At 36.2% G+C, this 26,087-nt stretch overlaps 1 protein-coding gene across 1 annotated transcript in view; it reads left to right on the top strand.

Annotated features, from left to right (window-relative positions):
- The window catches only part of GULP1 (GULP PTB domain containing engulfment adaptor 1), an 81,486-nt gene extending 62,692 nt beyond the window's left edge, over positions 1-18,794 (top strand). The window contains exons 8-12 of the mRNA XM_086465986.1: positions 700-924; positions 3,791-3,929; positions 10,843-10,937; positions 12,862-12,872; positions 18,773-18,794. Of these exons, the coding sequence (XP_086322112.1) occupies positions 700-924; positions 3,791-3,929; positions 10,843-10,937; positions 12,862-12,872; positions 18,773-18,794 (492 nt within the window). The remainder of the gene's footprint in view (positions 1-699; positions 925-3,790; positions 3,930-10,842; positions 10,938-12,861; positions 12,873-18,772) is intronic.
- Positions 18,795-26,087: the final 7,293 nt, after the last annotated feature.

Here is a 26,087-nt window from a genome sequence, read left to right as displayed (position 1 = left end):
TTGCTTTGCAACAGCAAGTCTCAGCTGTTGAGATACTGGATGAAAATACCAAGTTCAACTAGTTATTCATCCACACAGAAAAGGTGTCAGAAGGGTATTATTATCCATAAATTCAGGTTCTCAAATTCTGTAGATAGGGAAATTAAACGAAGTCTAATATTAATCTAAACATTAAAATTTTTGCACTGTGAGCTGCTTCTGCAACAAGATTTTAGTTGAATAATTAAATGTTCTTTAAATATTGGTGGTATGCAGTGGTGGGTGTTTCCTGGTTCAGAGAAGGAAGACTCTGACCTGTGCTTTAAGCGCCAGAGTAAACTCTTCTCCCCAGATATGTCCTTACATGCTGATTTACATGTGCAGATATGAGATATTGCTGGTATGTTGGTGGATTTAGACATCTGTCAGTGCATCTGACACACCCACTTTCAAAAGATGCCTGTCTTCATTTTATTTGGTATAATTATCAAGGAGCAAGTCGTCTTCATTCCAGTTAATACTGAGTTACCTCTTACTGTGGTATGTTTTTAAATTTTGTTTAAAAATATTTTCAAGTTCTGTATCTTCTAACTATAGCACTGAACAGCACTTTGCTGACAAACTTTTTTGAAGTGTGAAATGTGTTCTTTTTTCTTCTTTCCCTGACATTACCATGTTCTGTTCCTCAGAGTGTTTTCTCTTTCTGTGATTCCTTTTCAGCTGCTGCACATAAAGTGTGATAATGATGAACATATGTTTCAAAGACCCTCTACTTTTTTCTGGTGTAACAATGAGGATTCACCTCCTTGTTTAGATATTTCTTCCATTACGCTTACTCCTAGGAGTTCTCCTGACTCTAGACTCCCATCTGGATTGTTAATACCACCACCTTCAAAAAGTGGTCTTCCAAAGCCAACCAGCGAATACAGCTGCCCAAGACCTCATGTAATCCTGCTGTGCAAAAGCTTTTCCAATTTTTTGGGGGGGCTTTCCTTTGTTCTCTGTTGTATATTAACTTCTATTACAAATGTGCATTTTGTACAGTGGTTAAAGGATGGAGCAGATGTATCTTAGATTCTCTAGGGATACGCTTAAAATACAGAATCTGTGAAGATTTACTCTTATTTCTACATAGCTTTTTCTCTCCCACCCCAAAAACATAAATTCTGATTTTTCCCAGCATGTTTAAATTAGTCCATTAATTAATTACATCTGTGTTATCTGTCAATCTTTTGTTAAAATTCTTTATATTAAGGATAGTTATTCAAAATAAACAATTCTAAAGGTACAACTCCAAGGGCTTTTTTTCTCTTCCATGAATTAATAGAAAAGTAATCAGCCATTAAAAGCCTTTTAGCATACTTTATAAAAACTCTGTGCAAAATGAAGGTTGAAAATTATTCTTAAATATGAAATGGGCATATTGCCTGCTCTTTCATAGCAATATGCTTATGCTCTCAACTTTTCTTCTGTTTGCAAGTAACATTTTTCTGTATTTGGCAAACATCGTTGCTTTCTGCATGTGTTCACTAAATAAAAGTGCTTCTTGTGCTCATATGTATTCAAAATACACATTTCTTAAAACAACTAAATTACAGTTTCACGTAAACTGGTTGTATCAGTATTATCAAAATGGCTAGTAACTTCAACGAAATGGCACATAGACAGGAAATGGCAGTGTAAAGTTTGGTTTTGCTTTTTTTTGCCTGAAAGACTCATTTAAGACTAAACATAAATACTGTTTATTTATCTAGCTTCTAGGTAGCCTTAAACACTTAGCAAATAAGGAGAATCTACATTAGCATTTACTACCTCCAAGATTCTACGATTATCCATCAATGTTGATGGGAAATGTGGGTTAATATATGGCATGTACATGCGTTCAACCTGATCCCATCTTCCTGATGGCAGACAAAAACCTATCTACAATTAGGGAGTTTTGTTTGTATGAAGAAAGGGATATGAGATTATTATATGTTTACTTTGGGTCAAGCACATCCGTTGCTCTGCTTTGAGTGGGAGCAGATGACATCCAGCAATCTCCCTGACTTAAATTATATTGGTTCTCTGACTGTGCACAAAGGCGCCAGGAGGTTAATGCAAGGTCCACGAACAGAGTAATAAGGGACTATTGTGTCTAAATGCTATGCACTGAAATCTTTTCACAACAGATGATCTTTGAAATTGCAGTGCTCTCTCATCTTGAGGTCAGTAAGAGTTCTCTACGTGTAAAAATCTTTAAAATTAGTTATTTTATGAGATTAATTCAGCTGTGGTCTTGCCAAGGGATAATACGACTGAGAGAATATATATATATTTTTTTTTAAATAGAACAACAGCAACAACAAAAAAGCAGTATGTTAAATGTAGGGTTCGGGGTTTTTTGTTGTGGTGGTGGTGTTTGGGGTTTTTTTTGCTTGGTATATATATATACTGAAGTATACCCAGGTAGAAATATCCCATTTTTTTTGAGATTTTAAGCAGTTCTAGATTTCTCTTAAATCCAGACTTAAAGTATGAATTCAAAACTTCTAAGAAACAGGAAATGTAGGACTTCAGAGTCTAGTTTTCTCTTTAAGCAGTGTATTCAGTGGAAGACTGGATCAATATCCTTTCCTCTCAGCAGCCACTGCAGCCTCCAGGGAGAAATTGAGGTACTTCAGAGCTATCTATGGACTTGGCTTAGAAATCTGTGGCGTGTGCTGTCAGAGGGCAGCTTCAGATGCTATAGCAGAGGCACTAAGTAGCATTCCAAAATAAGGTTTAGGTCCATGAAACTCATGGATCAGCAGTGCTAAAAACTACCTGCTTGCAAGGTTGTTGTATTCATATATTCTGAATAAAAGGATCCATGTGACTAATTTAACTTGTGCTTAAAAACTTTAATCTGAATATTTTGGTCAAACTGAATCTTATTTAAAGTAGCAGGCTTTCCTTGTGCCTGGCTGTATAGTCTTTTTAATACCCAGAATGTAAGGGGGTTTTGTATTGTCCAAGTAGTGACTAGTTTTGCATATATATTTTGACTTCAGCTTGTCAATCTCAGTCTTAATATATTTCATCATCTGTCTTTTGTGTTCAGTTTATTCTGACTTGACTGTGCCTCATTTGTGTCTTGAAGTAGTGGGCTAATGGCAGGAGGAATGAATCATGAAAATAAATACGGCTGTAGAACCATAATAATTGTTGGGTTTGGGGTTTCTTTGCTTATCCAGTATTTTTTTGAACCCTTACAAATTCCTGGACCTTACTAATGAAATCTTTTCTGTTTCATGTTTGAGGATGAGAGTTTTATTTTGGATATTAATATTCAGTGTATTGCATGCCTAGGTTGTTACTTAGGAAAAAATACATTTGAATCATTGACCACACCAGGTTTATTAGTAAACAAGAAATACTGTGATTGTATCCTTTAATTTTAGCTACTTGTTCCGTGCACTCCAGAGCATAGGGTATTGTTGTTGCAGTGTTGCCTTAAAAGGGTCTTGTGAACATACCTGTATTCATACATCTGCTATAGAGAACTGCTTGTCACCAGCTTTTTCAGGTTTAACTGTGTTACATTTCTGGCTGTACCAAATGGACTGAAAATGGAAAAATTACAGTGCTGCTTATGTATTGGAGAGTTTTAGCATGTCTCAGACGCTGAACTGCAAGTGCCGTTTGCTTGGTGTCGGGAGCTGTTTTTTGCATGCTGATGGTTATTTTTAACTTTTTTGAAAACGTGGCTCTTATCTGCATGCTGAATAATTCAGTATTGTGATCTTTTTCATGTGAAATATTGCCCTAATATTTATTGTCCTTATTGTAGGCAGGCAGTGTGACACCCAAATCACCCTCCACTGACATCTTTGATATGGTTCCCTTTTCTCCCATATCCCCTCAGTCATCAACACCTACTCGCAATGGTACACAGCCTCCTCCAGTACCCAGTAGATCTACAGAGATCAGTAAGTTTTGTAACAACTGACCTAATTTGTGCTTAAATTATATTTTTTTTAATAAAGCATCTTCAAAGATTTACATACATTTTGCATGAAAAGCCAAATACAGTTTTTGTAAATCACATTCAATAATGCCATTTTATTTTTATACCATCTTCCCAAAGTCATTGATGTTGCTGCCAAGGTACATTGTAAACAAATTTATTTACTGGACAAAACTATTATATAAACAGTTTGAAGGAATGTGGTTGGGGTTTTTAACTTGGCTTTTCTTTTACAGTATCTTTTTTGTACTTAATTCAAGATATCCTTTTACTTCCTGTTAGTTCTTTCCTTGTCAAGCCACAGTTGTAGCATCTAAAGCCTACATTTCTGGGGAAGACAGCAAGTGGAGTAAGTATGATGATGATGATGATGATGCAGAAGGGAGAGCTGAAGAAACCCCTCAATATGTAGACTATCTTGGAATGCTATTTTTAATACTACATTTCATATCTCTATAGCTTTGGGTTTCAGTTACAGTTGATGAACCTCTCCAGATCTGTGAACCCCTCCTAAAAGATCTTCAAAAGATATTAACAATAGCAATTTTATTTTCCAAAGGCTTGAAAGCAGCTAGGGTAAGGTTCTTGGCTTCACTGGAAATCTTTTAGGAGTCCACAAAGTATTTTTAAAAGCTTTGGAAATCCCTTGGGGGAGAGGAGAGCAGAGCATACACAAGCAATGTTAGAGGTTGTAGAAATATCTGTGTGTAGTATCTTCCATTTCTGATGCATATTTTAGTATGGATAAGGAACATAAATGTTACTGCGTGCCACCATATAAAACCACATTTGAAGAAGTTCTTGCTGTTTTGGGGAATGCTGCTAGTATGTAGAATTTTCAGGTATGAATGGGAGCTGTGCACAATTATAAAAATGCATTGTAAAACTTAAGTCAGTGAGTGTCTTCCCCGATACCATATCCTACGCAGCTTTTGGTTCCGTTGCTCAGAATGACTGTCACCCTCTAAAGAGAAAGATGTCAAAGCTGTTGATTCAAATAAAAAAAATTTGTTCTTTTTAAGAGAAGATTTTAAATTCATTTAATTTCTGTGGGTTTCTCATAATTTAACATAATTTAAAACTATTCTAGTAAGGATAGTTAATATTAACTATTCTTAGATAACTTAGAAATATATTAGAATATTCTAATAGAATATTAGAATAAAACTGTTCTGTTAAGAGAATTTTTGTGGCTTTGTAAAGAGCAACCAAAAAATAGTTCAAAGACACCCCTTCAAGAACTCCTTTTGTGTTTTCAAATTTGTTGCTCTCAAGCTACAGACAATGCCATAAAATAAATCTCAGTGTGAATAATAACTTGAATTATAAAACGAGATTTTTTTACTCTTTTTTTTTTTTTTTTTTTTTTTTTTTTTTTTAGCTATTGTCCTACTTCGGTTCCATTGAAATTGTGGCTAGAAATCTTGTGGGAGTCAGGACTCAATGCTGAGTGCTCTTGAAAATTCCAGCTGTGTAGGTTTTGTAGTTCTTGAATCAGTGGGTTTTGTAATATAGAAAATACTATAAATAAGTTGCTTATTTGGTGATATGTACTGTTCAAAATAGTCATTCTGCACTTCATTCATTTGCATTAAATTAAGATGAGGGGGTTCAGAGTTGTGGCGGTCAGTGTCTGTTAATTCTCTGCTCTTCAGCATGTTGTGCTTCAGAGAGAGATTACAGAAGTACATCATAGTCTTTATACTTTGATACCTGCTCTTTCAGTCTACATCATGGCATTTTATAAGTTGAAAATTGTTGCCTTCATCAGCTATTAACACACTTGGGCATATTTCAGAAGTGTAATTCGAAACAGGAGGGGAAGATTTTTATGATGAAACAAGGACTTACTGTCTTAGATGAGAAAGTTCACATCCCATAAGAACCCCATTCAAGCTGTGTAATGTTATACCTTACTATAATAATGTACAATAATACTTTATATGCTGCCAGTACAAGCAAGGTGGCATTTCTTTCTCCAATACAAGTTACATAGGTGGCTACCAAGAAGAGCTGATGTTTGGAGTTACCTTTTCACGTTTCTTTGTCACTGCACTTGAGCATTTTTTTTCCAATCACTTTTGATGAAATTACGGGGCGATTTTGTTGGATTTTGTAATTTTTATAACTTTCATCTATGTCATGTTCAGTAGTAAACAGGGAGAAAGATAAGGATGCAGCATCTATTTGCTAGTGTCAACCTCAGTTGCTCTGTTTGTCTAAATGAGGTTCATCTGCCTATTATCTAGGGATGACACTTGTGCTGCTCAAGCAAAATGTGCTTTTAAAAGCCAAAGTTCTCTTATCAACTGGCCAGTTTGACAAATTGCCCAAGAATAGCACTGCACAGGAAAGATGGATCTCATTTGCAGGAAATGGGTAACAATACCAACCACTTTGGATTCCTCCAAGACCAAGAGCTTCATAGGTGCTAATTGGCACCAGGATGACAGTTCAGCTTTTCATAAAAAGAAAAGCTTAGAGTTAGAATTTTGCTTGTCAGCTCTCCTTTGGGTAGTTACCTCAGCAAAAATTGGGGGGTTATAAACAGTATCTTTTGCTTTTACTAGCTCTCAGTACATAGTTCAAGAAACCCAGCATTCTAATACTGGGAAGAGTCCAACACTGACCTTTTCTTCAAAAGATGGTTATCTCCAAAGAATTTAAACTTTAAAAAAGGGAGAAGATTTTTGAAATTTTGAGTTATTATTCAGCAGTATACCAATATGTTTTCTCAGTAAATGTCGACTGACTACTGGGTATATCAGTGATAGCAAATAGATTGTTTTTACCTGTTTTAAAGGAGAAAATTGCGTGATTTTTGAACAGGAAGTTGCAAATTGGACAAATATGTGGTGTCTCTTTAGGTAATAATTGGAAAAAAGTGATTTTTTTTCAAAACCAAAAGCCTTTCCAGAATTGCATTTCTACTCAAAATGTTGCTGAAAAATACTTCTTTTAACACTAAGTTTGCAGTAACCAGCTTGCAGGCTAAACATAAACATTGTAGCCCAATATAGTAATTGCTTAATTGAACAATTGAACAATGCATAGTTAGTGCAACCAAAAATGCAGCGTTAAAGACCATGCTGCTGCTTCCTTGTGGAGTAAGGGATTGCAAATGTTCTTGTACGTTATCTTAAAGGACGTAATTTATTAATTTTAGTTAATTAAAGAAGGAATTCATTTGTGTGTCTGGTTGGCACAGCTTTATTGTCATATCTCAGAAAAGAACTGGTGAGGAACATTCTCTATCAAATTATTCAACATTTATTTCCCTCAAATGCATCTTGAACAGTCCAAGGTCACAACTGTCAGATGCAGAAATCTGCTTTAAGGTGCTGTCTCTCCAGAGATATTTAAGAGTATGTTGTCAGAATAATCATGGAGCCATTTTTTATGCTGTAATAATTCCAAAAGAAAAAAGCACAGAGTAGCCTGCAGCTAAGGGAAAGGCTTTCTGGACTTCACTACCTCAGCTTATTCCAAATATTTTCTTGGGTGCTTGTCTTCAGTGTGATTAATTTTTATTTGTCATCACAGCTGCTCCAGGACATCTGGGGAAGGCATATATCAGCATAACTCTGTGTCTAGATGATAGCTAAGGTAAAGAAGATTGGGATGCAAAATGCAGTAGAAAAGACAAATATTTGTAGTTTTATTTAGTGATTGCTAGTTTTTAGTTTTATTACAGAGTACGGGTTGCTACTTTCCAGCGTTACATGTTTCTTGTCCTGAATGTCAAACAGGTCACAGAAACAAGAGTTTATTACCTGTTCATGTCTTTCTGTGGTTTGAGTTGCAGATGTAAAACATCAGCATTTCATGGTTTTGAATTTGTTGATCAATTTCCCAAGCTGTGAATTTATTTCCATCCAGAAAGGAATGGGAAAGGGAAAGGAAATTATATGTGTTGTTTGAAAGGATCATTTTCAAAGACTTACTGGTTGCTGTGTATTGAAGAAAGAAATGCTTGTCTATGCTACAATTATTTTGGAGAGTGTGCAAGGCAAGATATTCTTGTTATAGTTAATCTTCACCAAATACTCTAGCCTGAAATAAAAAAAATAGTGATTTATCCCATCTCTGCTAAAAAGGAGCCCCTCTGAACACTGGAGCATACACTAGCAGATAAACTTATGGAGATCCCATGCAATAGTGCAGCTCTGCAGTGACTAAATTTTAGTATTCATCCAGTTTCCACATGTTCTTCAGCTTCTTGTGTTCAAAAGAGAAACACGATGCTAATGAAAATATTTCGTGGAACTTTATCCTTCCCTGACTCTTAGCAGTGGTCTCATAGTAATGCACAAATTTTAAATGCAGAAAAGCAGTTTTACTATGGACTTTTTCAGCTGGTTTACTAAATGGTTAGCAAGTTATAATAGAGAATGTTCCCAAAACAGTAATTTTTCAAAGAAATTCAGCTAGGAAATACTTATTTATTTTGAATTTCGTTCTGTACAGGGTTTATTAGGCTTTGTCACTTAAAATTAACCAGAGTGTAACTTTTTCTAAAGTCTGCCTTGAATAACAACATAAATGAAGTAGTCCTTCGCCTGAAGACAGTTGACATTACAGGAGCTAAAGCTGCTGCCATTCTCCTGCTAATGAGCTCAGAAGTTCTGTCATTCATAAAAGCGCAGTAATAAGGCACAAATGAGATAATATCCATAATAGTGTACACAAAACTTGCTTTCAAAAATAGTGATAAGTCATATTTCAGTACTAAGAAATGCAAGAACTGTGTCCTTTACTGTTTTTTCCTAAATACATTCCTTGAATGTTTGCTAAGGCTTGGTGTTGAAACTGGCTACTTTTGGTTGTCTGACCACACAGAAAGCTGTCAGCTCCTTTTAAGGGTAAAAAGAACTTATGGGAAGGGGGGGGGGGGGCAAAGCAGAGAAGAAAGAAAGAAAATGGACCTACATAATGAAGAAATAGTCTTATAAGGAGCATAAAGCATAATCCCTTTTTGCCCAGTAGAGTTTAGATGGAAAGCCAAAGCTGCTACACATCTGAAGGTTACTTGGTAGAAGCATTGGAGCATGTAAGGACACTGGTTATACTGGAGCTGACCCAGTTTGGCTGTGAAAGAGGCAAGGGACAACGTCGATCCTAATTTTTACATTAGGTTATCCTAGTTAATGTCTCTTTTGTGTGCAGGTGGTCTGCCTCTGCCAGGAAAGACTAGATTTTTTTTTTTTTTTGGCTCAAGTGAGCTTTTGGAGTAAAATTGTCTGATCTGGGCCATCTCCTGGTCCCGTGTGACACTTTGTATCTGTTTAGCCACAGTTTTTGAAATACGTGATTAATCAAATTCCTCCTTGTTTCTGTACTTTATTATGGGAGTGAATGCTAGTAGCTGCTAATTATTTAAAATGCTTATTGTGCAGCCTGATAACATGTAATTGATAAGGTCAAATGGAGACTGAATTGCACAATAAACATTGAAGAGCCTGGACAAGCAACAGATCTAAAATTCTGACTCCAAGGATGTGAAAATAAAGACATCTGTTTATCTATATGCATGTGCTTCTGCATCGACAGCAAGACTGGTAACACTGCAACATGGATTTTGTGTCAAGTAGTCAGTTGTCAGCTTCCATATCTTGGATGTCAAGGGTAAAATTTTGTACTTAATCAGAAAACTAGCTAGTCATTTCAAAGATACTGACGGCCCCTTTTACTCTCATGCTCTTAAGCTAACATTGTTTTAAGGTAGGTAGTATGCTTACCAGGTTTCTTGCTGTGATAATATAATGGTTTTAATTTGCTCTCCACCAATGGCAAGACTGTATTAACGTGGTTCTGTAACATTCGCAATCAATGTAGTTGGGCTGGGTTAGCAAAATTATTTTCTTACTGCTTTGGTTCAACCCAGTGTGGGATAGAAAAAGTCTGTATAGGTGGCACCATTACATGTAGAGAAAAAAAAAATATCCCATTACGGAGAAGGAAAAAAATCCCACCCCAGGAAAACCCAACACAAAATATTTGGGCTGTCAGATGTGAAGAACTAGCATTACACTGTTCTAAGAAGAAAAAAAAAGTATTGGAGGTGTTTCTTCTTATGCAGACAAAAAAGAAACAAAAAACTGACCACTGGAAAGCATATGACAGTTAAGAAAAAGTGAGAAACTGTATGGTATTGAAAGAGAGAAATTTGCAGTCATTCTATTTATGGATCCACATCTAGTGGAATTTTAGCATAAATGACCTTTCATGGTCCTATGCTTTTTCCATTCTTTCATTCTTGACTTGATCTTATCCAAAATTATAAAACCATGACAAGTAGTTACTACCAGCTCTGCATTGAGGAACTCTTCAGATGAAGGCCTTACCTTCCATTAGTAAAAGTAGTTGCTTGTCCTTACAAATGTCCTTAACCTAATGGTGAGAAGAGATGGACAAGGGACATGAAGGCTAGTTTGTTTGCAAGAATATGTTTCTGGCATAGTGTTAAGATGAAACTTGACAACCGATGTCCAGTTGTTCCCTCTTCATTTTTGAAACTCCTTACACACATCGATTCCAGAGTGCTCTGCAGTAGGAGATGCCCACTTCAGATTGCAGCTTCTTCTCATTGGATCCCTAAAATTCCTCTAGAACGTGCAAGCATTAATGAAAGCTAAATAGAGGCTTAAACTGAAGTTGGGCGGTGTCCTTGGAAAAATAAATATTTGAGTATTAAACTTTTGAAAGCTAATCAAGACCTGGCTCTCCTATATGGATGTTAAAAGCTGTGGTTAATCGTTTGCATATCTGGAGGTGCTAGTATTCGGCTTGTAAGGAGATGTAAGCTGACTTTTTCAAAGCGATATTGTCATAGCCCATACCTTTTCTCTCAGTGACTCACTTTTTTGTTGTTCCAGAGAGAGACCTTTTTGGAGCAGAACCTTTTGACCCTTTTAGCTGCGGAGCAGGAGATTTCCCTCCAGACATTCAGTCCAAACTAGATGAGATGCAGGTAACTACTGAGTTATCAGTCATGCAGTTTTCTATGGCTGTATGACTGTTCTTGAAATACGCGTTTACAGTATTCTAAAAATCTATTCCAGACTGCACACACAAATATATATATAAAAAAATATTTCTGGCTCTTCCTTTTGTAAGTGTATCTCATGGTCTTTGAGTTGGAATTTGAATTTGCCTGAATAGCTTTATGTGGTATTAATATGGACACCTGCACTAATTTAGGATTTCTCAGAAGCATGATCAAAACTGATAGTGCAACTCCTGCCTGGGAAGGAGCTGAGGGAGCTGAAAGAGGGAGCTGAGGCAAGAGCCCTACAGATAAACTGATTTTGTTATACTTCAATTCCAGTGATCATCACCATCCCAGTATACCCTCAACTTTCTCTCAGTGGCATTAAGTCTGTTTTTTCATAGCATTGTCATAAGCAAAGTATGTGCTTAAGGGGTTGTGGCAATTTTCTTCTGCCTTTAAAAAACAGCTGTATTTGATTATGGCACTCTGAGACAATTAAACTATTGAGAATTGACTCAAGAATTCTGAATTGATGTGTTTATCAGAAAATGTTTGTTGATTCTGAAACACTCAACAGTATCTGTTCAGTTATTGACCCAATTTTGAACCAATTCTAGGAGAAGGCCATCAAGTTTTGGAATAAATCACTCTCTTCAGTCAGACTTTCCAAACTGTTAGTTCCTTGCCAGCTTGCTTATCGTTTTTTTTTTTTTTAGCAGCCTGCCAGCAAAACAGAAGGCTGAAAATATCAGGAACTTGAATGAATAGGATCCTGGCTGCTCAGCAGAAAGTGTTCCCAGGGCTTCCAGCCCTCTTGTATCTCAAGAGCTAACAAAGTCCAAGAGAGCTAGCTCTCGGACTCCTTCAGTTCCTCTTCTGCCTGGAGAGCAGCAGAAACATTTCAAAATGGCTGAAATAAGATTTAAATAAGGTTTAATTTTCCTGAGTAAAATTTCTTAATTCCTGTTCATTGTGAAATTTTATTTTCCATGTCAGTTTAGGATGGTTCTGCTGGCAAACTCCACACACTGTGAAGTAAGAAATTTAGATTCTTGCTTACCTGTACTCTGGTCCGAGTAATTTCAGATAGCAGCTAAAAGCCAAAACTGGCTTAATTTGCAATTCCAGTTAAAATACTTGTGTTTTGTGAATGCTATAATCTTACATTATGAAGCCCTTTAGCAGAGAAAACAAATCTTTTAGCACCTGCCATTGATACAGATCAATGTTTCCATTGTCTGTAGCCCATTTTAGGAAAAAGTATAGTGTAGCATCTGTGGCTACTAGGAAGAATCCTATGAAAATATCTAAATGTTACACATTAAGAGTTCTTATTACAGGAAATGTTTTGACAAAATTTTTAATTGTTACCATATAAGGCTGCAAAGTACTATCAACTCAAAGACATGAGGTTTTTTGAATGGAACAGTAGAAATCTTTATCAAAGATTTCTGAAGTCATAAAATGAAAAACTCATATCATTTTACTCTTTTGAACTAATAAGGCAGATGAACCCCCAAACCTTAGGGCATTACTATGTCCTATTCCAAAGAATATTGCATTGGTTGGGTATTCCCCCCTGCACATACCAGGTTTGTTTTTTCCAACTTTTTTGTATGCTTTATAAACTAATCTGACAATTAGCAAGTCTAGCCTATCTACCCTGATATTTCCACTGAAAATTGATTAGTGGGTCTTTATGTAGTCACAAAACTTGTTCGTGTAGAATCCAATTGAGAGCAAGTGCAAAGCTGGTGGGGTGTGAAAAAAGCCCAATATTCTAATTTTGACCAAAGGAAAAGCTATGTGCAGTTATTTTACTAGATGGTTGGTGCAAAATACAGATTGAAAAATGTTTTTCCTAATATCTCTCTTCTCTTCTTGTGCTTTCCTGGGTGCCTAGCGTCAGCGATGGTTGGTATATCGTATTTTAATAATGGTATTTAAAGCATTTACAATTGAAGTGTGCGTTTGGTCATGTCTGGTGTTTTTATGTATGTCTGTACATATATATATATATATATATATAAAAAAACTTTTAAGATTTATATTGTATATATAGAACTCTGTAAGTCAGGGCCATTTTAATTTTCAGGGGCCTATGATTTTTAAGGTAGGGATCGTTGATTTTTGTTTCTGTAGTGTGTTGTACCAGCTGCTAATACTAAGCCATCATTTTCATTGCTGTTTGTTTTCCATGTGTACTAGTGAAATCTCCTGTTTCCATTATCGGATTGTCATTAGTGAAATGGTTTAAGCAAAACCTTTGATACATAGATTCTGTTTGTACAATCACACTTGTGAGTGCATTTTTATTTGGAAATAATTATTTAAAAACCTGCAATGAGCACAAGATAACTGTGATAGAAGTCAACGAGTGTTACACAGCTTATAAGAAGGAAGGTGAAGTGGACACTACAAAAGGTAAAAGCAGAGATGGTGTCATGTACTCTGGGAAGTCTAATGTTAAGAAACATGAAAGAAAAACGTAGGCTTCTTTACTTCTCTGGAATGCAAAGTGACGTGAAAGTACAGCCTGAGTTTCAGTAAATATGTATTCCATTAAATATACAAAGGTAGGTTGCTTACAAACACGTCTAATAGTTCAAAATATAAACTTACTCTGAGAGGGTATTAAATACAGCTTATCCTACAGTCAGAGTGACAGGCAAGCTGCTTCAGCACCAGCCAGTGACGGCTTGCTTGGAGCAGCTCAGTCCAGACTCTCTTACCCTGTTTCTTGTTTAGAGCTATGTGAGATGCCTTGGCAATCATGCCTCAGTCTGCAGAAAAGCTGCCTCGATGTATGCATGCATTGGAAGGTAACGTGTAAGCAAAGTGGGAGAGGAAAGCACAGCAGAAGAGGCATTGGAGAATAACTGAAGTAGTGGGTGCAAGATCAGATAAAGTTCCCTGACCTCTGGGGGAACATTTTTATGTTTAAATTTTAGTGAGGATCCAAATTTCACACTTAAGTGCTTTTTATTCCTTTTCTTAGTCCAATGTCTGTTGATCTTTTTGGAGAGCTCAAAACTCAAACATGTGCTGAGATATGACTTTCACAGCTCAGGCCTCTCTCTGATGACCATCCAGCCTCCTGTTTCCACCCTCCCTTATGCTGAAACATATTTTCACCCTCTCTATTTTGACTGTATCCAGACATTAATAAAATGAATCTGTCTATTTTCCCAGAAATCTTGCAGCGAGGGGAAGTTTCCCTGGATCATGAATCATACCAGCAACAGCTGCTGTAATTTATTAAAATCTCAAGGTAGTTAATATGAGGCTTCCAGGAGCTGCAAGCCATTCTTCCTGCATGCCCTGAAGCAGTCAGTAGGCTGGTCGTCTTTCCATCTGAAAGAAGTTATGCTCAGCCTTCTAAATTACCTTCTCGGAGACATGTAAATTTATCATTGGTTCGTTGGGTTTGTGCTAACTTAATCTCATTGAGTGAAGTCACTGTGAACTGGTGAGTGAGTTAACCTCAGAGCCATAAGGTTGGCAAATTTATCTTCTAATAAAATGGAAGTTCTTTGTCATCCACTGTTTACTGTTTTTAATGAGACTATCTCGCGTCTTATTATAGACACAAAAAAAGTGGGAGTTTTGGAAGAGGGGTGGTTTTCAGATTTTTCTAGTGAAAACAGCTTTGCCTCTCTCTTTAGGAGACCAGTCATATCCTTTAGTACAATACCATTGTTTTTCTGGATAACTAAGGTGTTCAGTCCTTGTGTTAAATTGCCTTGAAAGTAAAAAAAAGTGGGATATGAACACAGAAGCAAGGCACAATATAGATGCACACTTCATAGCCCTTCCTGTTCCCACTCCTGTCCAATACCAGGGGATGGCCTTTTTCTGCATTCCCTGAAAACCAGCAGATTTGAGAGATCTTCTGACCACACGAGGAGTTACTGTTTCCTGCACCTTTAAAGTAGAGGATTTTTAATGAACAGGCAGTGTGTTATGCTAAGAACACATTGTTAAAAGCTGAAATGTCTGGCTTTCAGAAGGCAAAATATTTAAAATGCTGGGTATTAAAATAAATTATGCATTTTTTATATATATAATATGTAATATGTACCAAGTTTTGGCTATATATGTCATTTTTAAAGAAAAAATATTCTGCCTGACTCATAAATCGAGTTTGTTAGAAAAAAAAAGATAAAACCAAGTAACTTATGATCTGCTTGATCAATCCAACTGACTTCATTATTATTACAGCTGCAAATGCTGGGTTTTGTAGTGCAGACTCGAAAGGTAGGCATATGCTGTATGATGGATGCTGTAATAATCATACAGCAGCTTCAAGTAGGAGTCATAAGACTTGAGAGATATATGGAGTTCAGGTGTATACATAAACTGTATTCCTGAAAGCAGTCACAAAGCTCAGTGTTCTGCATTGCTGTGAGAACTACAGCATAGGATACTTACTCTATTATCTGCGTTAATCACAGTTCAACTGTGTCTGGATGTAAAGGAGAATCTTAAAACCTTGGCTTTCCGTGGCTTGCTTGACTACAGGTGATTGGAATTTTTTTAATTATATCATATATTTGCCAAACTGTAGTTTTGGAGATTACAAAAATTATTTAAGAATTTGGAGGTTTTTTGCAAAACTTGAGGAATTAGGAATGGAGATGGCTGTGGGAGATCTGAAGTCCATGCTTTCCTGATCCTTGGAAATTTGATTGCAATCACTTTGCCAGAGAGTCTGCTGGATAAGGATGTTCTGATTATTTTTTTTTTCCCTTTTGAGGGCTGCATTTAAGTTAATGGGTATACTGATCAAAACAGTACAGCGTTCTTTGATTTATACTCCCACGTACTTCTTGTCCTCCACTTAAGTATTCATGAAGAAAAAAAAAATCTGGATTTTACATTCTTTTAAAATCTGAAAAATGCCGAGATGGCTATCTAGATTGCCTTGATGTCCTCTTTATGTTGTTGGGCTTTTTTGGCCCTGTGGTTGGCATGGAAGTTTGAGGCTACTAGTAACTGCAGTATCTGACCTGATACTTGATGATAGTGGTTTCTGTGTGATTTAAGAGATGAAGATTGAAATGTCATGTTCCTGTTACAGACAGGTATGTGCATGAGCCATTGTGTGTGTGGAGTGTTAATGCTGTAGTTCCTGGCACTGTAGTAGTAGCTTTTACTTCCTTATCAGTTCTGCCTGGAATAGCAGCTGGGTTCTCAGGTATGCAACTGATAACAGCACCTAGCAACCACATGCTGTTTTCTTTTAGAATATACAATAGTTCATTATGGTAATAAAATTAAAAGCCTTTTGAAATAATTATGGTACCTACAGTGCAGCAATCTTTTAATGGATTAACATTTTCACATATTTGCAATGTGATTAATGTGATTGTTTTAAATGCAAAATATCACACTTTTAAAGAGGAGGATGACTAAATGGGGGCAGAAAGTGGTCTGGAGTGAAGTTACAGAAGGAGAGGTCAATGAGACCACTGTTCTTCAAGAAAGCAGAAATAGTTCAAAGTCATAGCAAACACAAGTTATGTGATAAGTGACAAAATACCAGTTTGTATGGACTAAACCAAAAATTTAAAAAACCTCACATGATCAACATAAGAGCAAGTGAGATGTGTGTACTTCCAAAATGCATAATCTGATTTGCTCTTAGCTAGCCAGAAAAGGGTGTTGGAAGTGCAGCTATGTAAGACACCAACAAACAGTGCTTAAATGTAGAGAAGAAGGGTAAGAGCATGCAGGACATGAATGGCATGCATATTTGGTGAAGGGCTGTCTGGATTGCTAAGAATGAAGCTGGTTGTCTGTGTTAAATCAGTTGCTGTAGCTGTTCTACTATCGCAGCTGGATCAAGCATTGTCAGGTTGAAACACAAACTATCCCTTTTACAACCTCAAAACTGGAAGCAGCCTTTAAATACTTCAAAAGATGAGCATTTCAAACACACTGTGACTGTGGGGTTTACAATTTGACAGGCTAGACTGTCAGGCTAATTCTCCGAATTTTCCTCCTGTGTAAGCAGTCCTCCTTTAACTGCAGTTACATCAATTAATAGTATCCTTTAGGTAAATGAACAACGTTTGTTTATAAGAGGATCTGTTTGACTTGGAACTTCAGATACTGTTTGCTTGAAATACCTTTTGCATTGAATGCTGCGCCTGTTATCCCTTTGAAAATTATGGGGCAGGGGGATAAAAAAGTCAAACACACCAGTGAGCTTTGGCAGCACTATGTCACCCAGGTAGGGCATACTGGGTAGCACAGTTGCAGGAGGTTTACACCACAGTACTGCTGCTGGCTCATCGTCTCATAGTATGGATCTGCCTTTAGGAAAATTCAAGTTTTACTTGGAAAATCTGAGATCATTTAGTAATTATTGCCAGGTAGTTTATTCTGTTTCTCAGCATTGGTCTTCTGATGGCAGTAGCTGGTGGGGTTATTAAATATTCATATGCTTTTAAAATTCTAGCCTGTGGTTTAAATTTGTTTGAAATTAAGCTGGTTTGACTAACCAAAAACTGTGCTCTGGAGATACTGCTGTGCATTATGAGAAAAGGCTTCAGTTTATCCCTAATCCCAATACAGCTTGCTTTACGAAAAGATTTATTTTGTTTACAATATGATTGCTTCGTGAAAGCACACATTATTGATTTCATAGCATACGACCAGCATTCTTTAAGTGAACTGTGTGTTAAGGCAACACTGAACTGAACACTGTGACAGCTGCCACCAGAGTTGATGTTCTCGTGGCATTTCTATTCAGAGCCCTTGTTTCCCATTGCTTATAGCTTTATAGTACTTTCACCTAACAGACTGAAATTTTCTTGACTCAGAGGTGACTTTTCTTGTGAAGGTCAAGCCAAGATTATTTGGCTTCTTTTAAAGCAAAAAGCAAAATGAAAACAAGAGCACTTCCCCTGTATTATGAATGCTGTTGTTATTCTAGAGCTGGTGCAAGGTAAGCACGTTTTGTAAACCACATGCAGGTACTTGTAGAATTAATTTCTTTTCAATGGAGGGAATGATAGCATCTAGCTTATAACTATTTGTGTTTCTACTAATCAAACTAATGTGAGTAAAAAGAGGAATTTTGGTCCAAACTTTTAAAGAAATTCTTTGCGCTTTCTGAAGACCATCGTATTTTATTTCACGGAGTTACATGGCTTTGAAATGCACAGTTTGTTCATTTGCAGTAGAGCAATATGATTTTTTTTGCCTTTTTAATGAAGCTGAGATGGCAGTAGGCTATAAAGCATAGCATGCACGTTTAACTGCACAGGGGACAGTTTAGAACAAGCCTCTTGAGATGTGGTTGAATGCTGTACTTTTTGTTGGACTACTTCTAAGATAAGGAATTACTGGATGTAGGAGACACCTGATATTAGTAACATGTCTGTGACCTATCTGAATCTATAAAGTGTAAATATAATCAGCTTTTTGCTCCTATAGCTCTAAAGTTTCCTGCTTATCAATCATACTGAATTTTACTTGGGAACAGCGTGGTGCAAGTCGAGCTTGTTTGTTTTTCTATCGATCTATGTATATGAATACTCAATATTTTTATTCTGCAATATTTTCTTCATTTTATATACATACTATATTTCTTTCATGGTTCAAGATAGATTTTTTTATAAGTGAACCACTAAGACTTACTAGAAATCGGCTGAACAAAATAATGTAAAGGTCTGTGAATTGACTCTGAAATATCCTTACAGTTTATCTGCCTAAAGATAAGCTCACATTTAGTTGTTCTTAGAAAGAGAGCTTAATCCTCCAGAAATCACTTTCTTTTTTATTAACTCTTTCTTGTTTCATTACAGGAGGGGTTCAAAATGGGATTAACTCTTGAAGGCACAGTGTTTTCTATTGACCCACTAGACAGCAGATGCTGATGCCAAGAAACTAAATGTGAAATTCCTACGCAGTGGTCTGTTTTTTTTTTAATTCTGAACACATTTTCACAGATATTATCCATGTGCCAAAAGTTGCTTTTTTCAACATGTAAACTCTTGTTTGGTTTGCTTCTGTAAAAATCTAACTTAGTTCCAGTCTTTCCCTGTAAAAATGTAAAAAGTTGTATTTGTTTATGAAATATGAATTAAATTACGCTGTTGTGTTTCTTTCTCTCACATTTTGACCCGAGTTTACTACGCTTTATGACTATTAGCCTTGAGAAGTTCTTCAGAAAGCTCACACATACCTCTCTCTGTTTGCGGATGTGCAAGCATGATTTTTACATAATACTTTACCTGGCAGAATTTTGCAATTATGCTTTTAAGCCATTATTTAACATTCAAGCAGTACAATGATTAATATCTAGTACAGAAAGTTCAAACTGCAGTGAAGAAGCAGAAAATACTAACCATTAATATGTGCTTAAAAGGTAAATCTGGATGCCGTGTAATTGATTTCCATTACTGTGTATGGTTACTATGCTGTATATATATTGTTATTAGTTTATAAAATCCAGAATATTTTTAGGTCCTTAATTCATGTTTTAGAAACTAACAAATTGTTAGGATGCTAATTAGTGTTTAATGAGCATAGAAGAACTGCTAAATTGCAGCATGGACAAAGTTACTGCCCCTTCTTTTGGTATTTTGTAGCTGAACTGTAAAGTATATAATTTGGCATTCATTTCATGATAACCGTAACTTAAAAAGATGATTATGGTCTTGCATTTATTTAGGAATTTGTGTAATTTTGTGTATAAGCAGGCTCAGCTCCGTTACTTTAAACACCTGAGTGTTTACAGTCAGACTCTGTTGAGTATTTTTTCACTGTCTGCTTTAGTTTTATATATATTACTATAATTTTGAAGCTTGCTGCAAAAGTTCAATATAAGTTAGTAAGTCCTTCATACCTACTGGTTGTTCATGTTACAGAAATAACTGCACACCAAAATTTTTAGCTGCTAGTGAGTTGAACGCTGACCTGTCTATGCATACTCTTCATTAATCTTTAGTGTAAGCAATAAAACACCATCTTAAACCTATCTCAGAAAATTATCGGTAGCGTTTTGATGCCCAAACTCGATATTAGTTCAATTTAAAAACTAATATTTTCCCCTCGAAACATACAAATGTGGAAAAAACCCCAGAATTTCAGATTTTTTTAAAAAAATATATTTTCTTTCCTTTTTCATGAGAGGTTTTTTGTGATACTTAACAGTTTTGTCCTTAGTGGTTACAGTTTACACCAAAATTCGTCATCACATGCAATTGTTACACCTTGTTCAACAAAGTACTTCTGCATATACCTTTGAAGTCCACTTCCTTTGCCGAGTTTGACGTATGTCAGGTACCTTGTTGAATGGGGGCCTTAATGTCCTACATCACGTTAGTCTTCCTCTCTCTCATTCTGTGTTCAACATTCATATAGAGTATTATATATAAATATATATATATAAATATATAAAATCACTAACAAATAGAATAGTATATGTTTCATAAAGAAAAGTCTTTATAATTTTGTTTGTCATATAGTATTTTGGAATTTGTATGATGAGGATGTTTAGTAGCCATAGCAATGGCCTTTTTTAACAAATAGAATTTGTATTTTTATTGTACTTTAAAAAGCTTTACATAATAAGCTAAATAATAATCTATTTAGTGGTCGTTTATTATCAATGGTAACACTAAGATAATATTTGCACATTTTAAGAAAACTTTTTCGTTACTGATTTTTATGATAGTTGACTGCAAATGGCATGGTTAAATATTACATATCCGGTCGGTCCATACAAAAATACTTAAATCAACACAACAGTGCATTTTTAACAAAAAGGTTCTGTGATCCAATTGGATTTCTGTATTTCTATGTAATCTCAAATGTCTGTTTAATTTTGCCTAAAATAAATGTTTTTAAATAAATTGCGTCTTAGAACACAATGTTTGTTCAGTAAAATGCCCAGTGGAATGGAGGACGGGGAGGTCCTTAAATGTTGGGCAGGACCTGCTACAAAGAATGGTCTAGTGTTGAAATGTGTCTGTCACCTTATACACTGGAAAGAATCTGATCTCAGCCAGTGAGAATAACTCCAGTGTTTAACCTTTATTATTGAGTTTGTCCAATCTGTAATTAGCAGAGAAAAATCTTGTTCTATATGCAGCTACCTAATACTAATAATTAGGGAGTAACTCCACAGTGCTTCATGGATTTAATTGACTTTCTTTATTGCCGTTGTTTTGGGTTTTTTTATACTTAGCTACTCAATATAGTTAGCTACTAAATGACCCTAATGCTTATTTAAATAGTGAAGGATGTAATTTAAGCCTTTCTGAATCCTAGAAAGCAACCTCTGTAAGCCCAGTGGGTTAATGAGATAGGCTGCTGCATGTGGTGTTGATGCTTTTGAGAAGAACTAAGCTTAAACTCTCTGTTAATTCCATTGCAAAATTTCTCTTCAAGCTAATACCCTAAACCCATCTAACCTCTGCCATGTGTGGAAACGGGGCTCAGTTTATGGGAATGGAGGCTCTCAGGGCTAGCAAGTGGTATGTGTAATCTGAGTTCAGAACATGAACTATTCTTTCTCAGAACTTGTCTCCATGATCCTACTAGTATCTGTGTTCTTTTACAGATAGTGCAATAACATCACCTTCCAAATCTTCAGGCTTTTACTTTAAAAATGTATAGTTGAAAGCAGTACAAGGCGTCTAGGTGATTGCTCTTGCTCTGTTTAGACTAAACAGGAGTGCTCCTGTTGGTCAGAACAGAATTTTGTCTGTGGAGGCTGTGTTGTTACAAATTCCTACTCTTTCAATTGCCTATTAAAAGCATAGTCTCTAAGCTTTCTTTAGTAGGGGGGTGGGCAGGGAATAAAAAAGCAGCATGATACCTGATTTGGACTGAGAATGAGAATGTGAAGTAGTTCTGCTAATTGTGTACCCATAGGCATTTCCCTTGACAGAAGCATGTAAAAAGAAAGTAACATAATCTCTGTTAGAGATATAGTGCTAAATGAGTAGTGAACAAGACTGGTTTTTGGTCTTATAAATTTGCCCTCCAACAAAAATAAAAGAAAATGCCGGTGCAACTGGGTGCTACCAGATTTGTCCACTTTTTTCCTTTCTTTTGGATACCTTGTCTTTACCCTTTTTTTGTTAATTTCTTTAAACTGTGATCACACTGCTGATGGTGCTAACTGTGACTGTATCACTTTTTCGATGTGTAATACCAGATTTTGGTTCCACTTCTCAGCTGCCTAGCTACTGTGCTGGCATGTCATACAAAGCTATATTAACACCTAGAAGCAAGATTCTTCACTTTCTATTCCTTTTTTTTTATGATATGGACTATTTTTCTCTTCTTACCTGCTTATTACACCATGCCTGGGTAACTGAGGTGCTTAAGTTAGAATTCTTCTGAAGTCAGATAAGCTGATACATGGTGTGTTTATGTTTTCTTTTTTTAACCTTTGATAAATTACTGAGCATAGTTGCAGGGTGTTCTTGACTTAACCTATTGTCTTTATTCAGGTGGGATTGTAAGTGGCTGTCTTTTGTCCTTCCATGTGACAGGTGTGGTTTGCACGAAACATACAATTCATCAAATCATTCAGATTGGCAAAGATCAAATCCTTCACGTGGCAAAAGGAATTGCATTTCATTTTGGCTTCACTTTTGGAAAGGAAGAAAGGAGAAAGAAAATTCTCACACTTGCAGAAGTAAGCGTGGTTGTGTAATCCCAGAGGTGATTGGTCTTGCCAAGGAATGGGGCTGGCTCTGAGACTTCATTATGATGATGATTTTTCAGTTTGTGGAACTAAGCACGGCCTTATTCTCAACGAGCAATTCTGCTTCACAAAAAGAGTCTCTTCTGCAAAGGAGTCTCACTGCCTGAGAAATCCCTAGTGAAATGTCCAGAGCCCCTATTTTCATTGTATCCCATTAGTCACTAGAGACTGTCAGCCTTTGGACACCTACTTAAAACAAGAAATGTGTTAATAATTGCAGGCAAGCTCTCAACTTTCTTAATTTGACACTTTGGGGGGTTGTTACTGTTTTTAAAATCAGAGAATGCAGAAGTCACACTTTAAAAAGAAAACAAGAATCTGAATAACTGTCCATATGTTTTAAAATGCAACCAAACATACCTGCTAGTAGGCGTTCTGTAAGCTTCAGCTAAAAGACAGCAGGTAAGCTTTGGCACATAGTTAGCCTGCATTTTTTTCCCCCTTTTAGGACAGGTTCTTGAGGAAAGAGAGACATAGGTTGCGTTGTCAGCTGCTGAAAGGTACAAAGGAGTTCTCATCAACAAAATAGAGAACAGGATTTCAAATATATCATTTTGTTAAGTTATTTCAGAATGGTAGATAACATTTTGTGAAAATGAAAGTCTGACATTTGTAATATATTCAGCCTTCTTGAGGTGCTTCAACATTCAGTGAGCGTTGGTGCATAGATTAAAGAAACTGCACATTTATTTATTCATCAGACCAAAACACTTCTGGAACTACAAGACGCTTTCAGGGGATTTCATGGACTGCATCCATAATATTCATGTGAGATGGGGTAAAGGTTTCTGAATGTATGACCGCAATTTACCTTTTGTGTTTAAGAAGTCTCTTGAGACTCTAATTTATCTATAGTTTGGGATAATGAACCCTGCAAGTTTGTCTCCTACAGTGAATTCTGGAATGGATAGAACTCATTCTAAGGCTCATATGAATGACAGCAACCAAAATCAGTACATTTGAGCCTTTGGACCCTTGGACCCCTTTTTTTTTTTCTTTCCCCCCCTCCATTTTCTGCTATTTATGCCTTGCAATAAAGAATAAGAAGGAACAGATTAGATTAGGAAGGAAGTATAGAAGAAAATTAAAGGGGAAAAAATGTCATCTTGTGCCAACATCGTGCCATTTAGTAATATTGCATTCTTTTGGTGAAACTTAACTGATTTGATAACTTCTCTCGTTCTGCCACAGCACTTTTTATGCCTATCCAGGATTGCGCGAGGGCTGCCAAGAAGCAGATTTGCCATATTTACAGTCCACAAGAACTGCTGTTGGAGCTATTTGAGCTAGCCAGAAACAAGGAATGTTTTTGCTACCCCTGGTGGCCTCGTTACACAGAGTAGGTAACTCACAGTGAGCATCTTCCAAGATGCCTGCTTGCCACAAGCTCCAGTTTCCATCCATTTATCTTAATTTCTAGTAGTTTGTACCATGTTAAAGACCTAGTTAAGTTGTTTATCTGATGAATGCCTCCAGGGCTGTCTTCTATACTAAGCCATTACAAACGCGCTTTAGCTAATTGTCCTTATTCCAATATTGATTGGAAACTGTGACAATAAGAATAATGATCATCTATATTTTCTAAGTGCCTATTAATAAATTTATATAATTTAACACTCTTATGATAAGAGCTTTCCTAGAACAGGAGTCTTGGAATAGACCCTTAAGAATTTTCAGCAGCTTCATCCTACCCACAAGCTTTTCTGACTAAAAAGCACGTCAGAAATTCAGTTCAACTGAGCATTTGTGAAAGCTACTTGGGGCTCTACCATGTGTGGCATTTAAATTGTTGCAAGTTTTGTTTCTTGTATGATTGTATTCTGTAAGCATTATATTCAGTAAAAACAAGATGCTTTTTGAAGCTTCTGCACAAAAATTAGAACTGGAATATTTTGAGCACGTTTCACTGAAGATAATTAAATGAGTTCTCTAGGAATCTGTAGTGGTTCGCTTTTGAAAACTCTTCTGCATCTTAAATATTTTTATGTTCTTATTTTTAAAGGAACTTCATTGTTTTCAAATAAAGTGATCCTTGACACTGTGGAGAGACTAATACGTAGCCTGTGTGCTGCATTGGGATAAGATTCAAAAGAAGATGTGGTTCTTCATGCGGCGGGGGGGAGACAACAACAAAACCTATTTAAAGAGCCTTCATAGACTGTAAAAATTGTTTTCTTCATGTGCATCATTAATTTTTAGTGTATGTTAGAGCAGTATTATCATTCACATACATACTTTGCTAATTTTTGCCTACTACTGGGTAGTGAAGTATTATGATGGCAGATTAAAGTCATCTACAGTTTAAACAGCGCAAGAATGTGCTCCACTTGCTTTTACAACCTTATGTGTATTAGAATACCATGAAAAAGCCAGAATAGATCTGAATTTCTGAGGCACTTCAACCCTGCATGACATGATCACGTGTAATTTCTGACAGATAAACGTGGGATGCAAAATGAGCAACTACATTTGGAAAGAAAAATAAGTGTGTTTTCAAGGTAAGTGAAAGTTAATGAGAAATTTTACATGAGAATGAAAATGGGATTGCTTGTCTGACTGGGCTTAGCCATGCTTTATTTGCGAGTGAAGCAGTATTTATGTAGTTGTAACTGCTGATCTGATACACTTCTGAGAAGCAAAAAAACCTAAATAATTAAAATGCCTGATGCTGTTTGCAGGTATCAATGGAAGTGTGTAATGATCAAAAGTTTTAATCTTGACTTTACAGGTTCCTTGTCTGTTTTCTCATCCTTCAGGTTGTGGGTCTATACTAAAATCATTCCTTCAGGGTGTTTAGGGATTGTTAGCATTCACTGTGTGTATTTTGATAGTACCTGAAGATTGCTGTAATATTTAATTTACATTGTAAAAAGATTAGGCAAGGCTGTGGTCTATGTCATCACAATGGACTGATGTATGAAACTGAAGTAATATAATGTCATAGAAGGTTCCATTATTTAAGTCTTTTAAAGATGTAGGTATTTTAGAAGAATAGAGTATTAGTTAGAAGTCAGAAATATGTGACTAGAGACCAAAGTAAACAAGATAAATTGCCTCTTGACACTCTCAATAAATAGACCAGTAAGGCTACTAAAGCCACATGAGTTATATAGCCATCATGAATTTACTTGGAACTTAGGAAAACAGGGATTTGTTTTCTCAGGACCACAGATTCAGTCTCTCACAGACCTCCCTGGTTAAAAAGTTGAATGCCACGGGAGGGGGGGGGGGGGAAATCCCACACAATATTCTAAACAATATTTGACTCTGATCCAATGCATTGCTCTAGATGAGTTTACATCAAGGTTGAACTAGAAACATGATCATCGCAATCAGTAATGCAGGCTGCATATTGTGAGAGTCGACCATAGAGGAACAATAGCATTACTTGTAAAAGA

This window comes from Leptosomus discolor, chromosome 5, assembly GCF_034619465.1.
Source record: "Leptosomus discolor isolate bLepDis1 chromosome 5, bLepDis1.hap2, whole genome shotgun sequence".
NCBI classification, from domain to species: Eukaryota; Metazoa; Chordata; class Aves; order Leptosomiformes; family Leptosomidae; genus Leptosomus; species Leptosomus discolor.
Note: the sequence above shows the minus strand (reverse complement) of the source record. Positions and strands in the feature narration are given on the sequence as shown.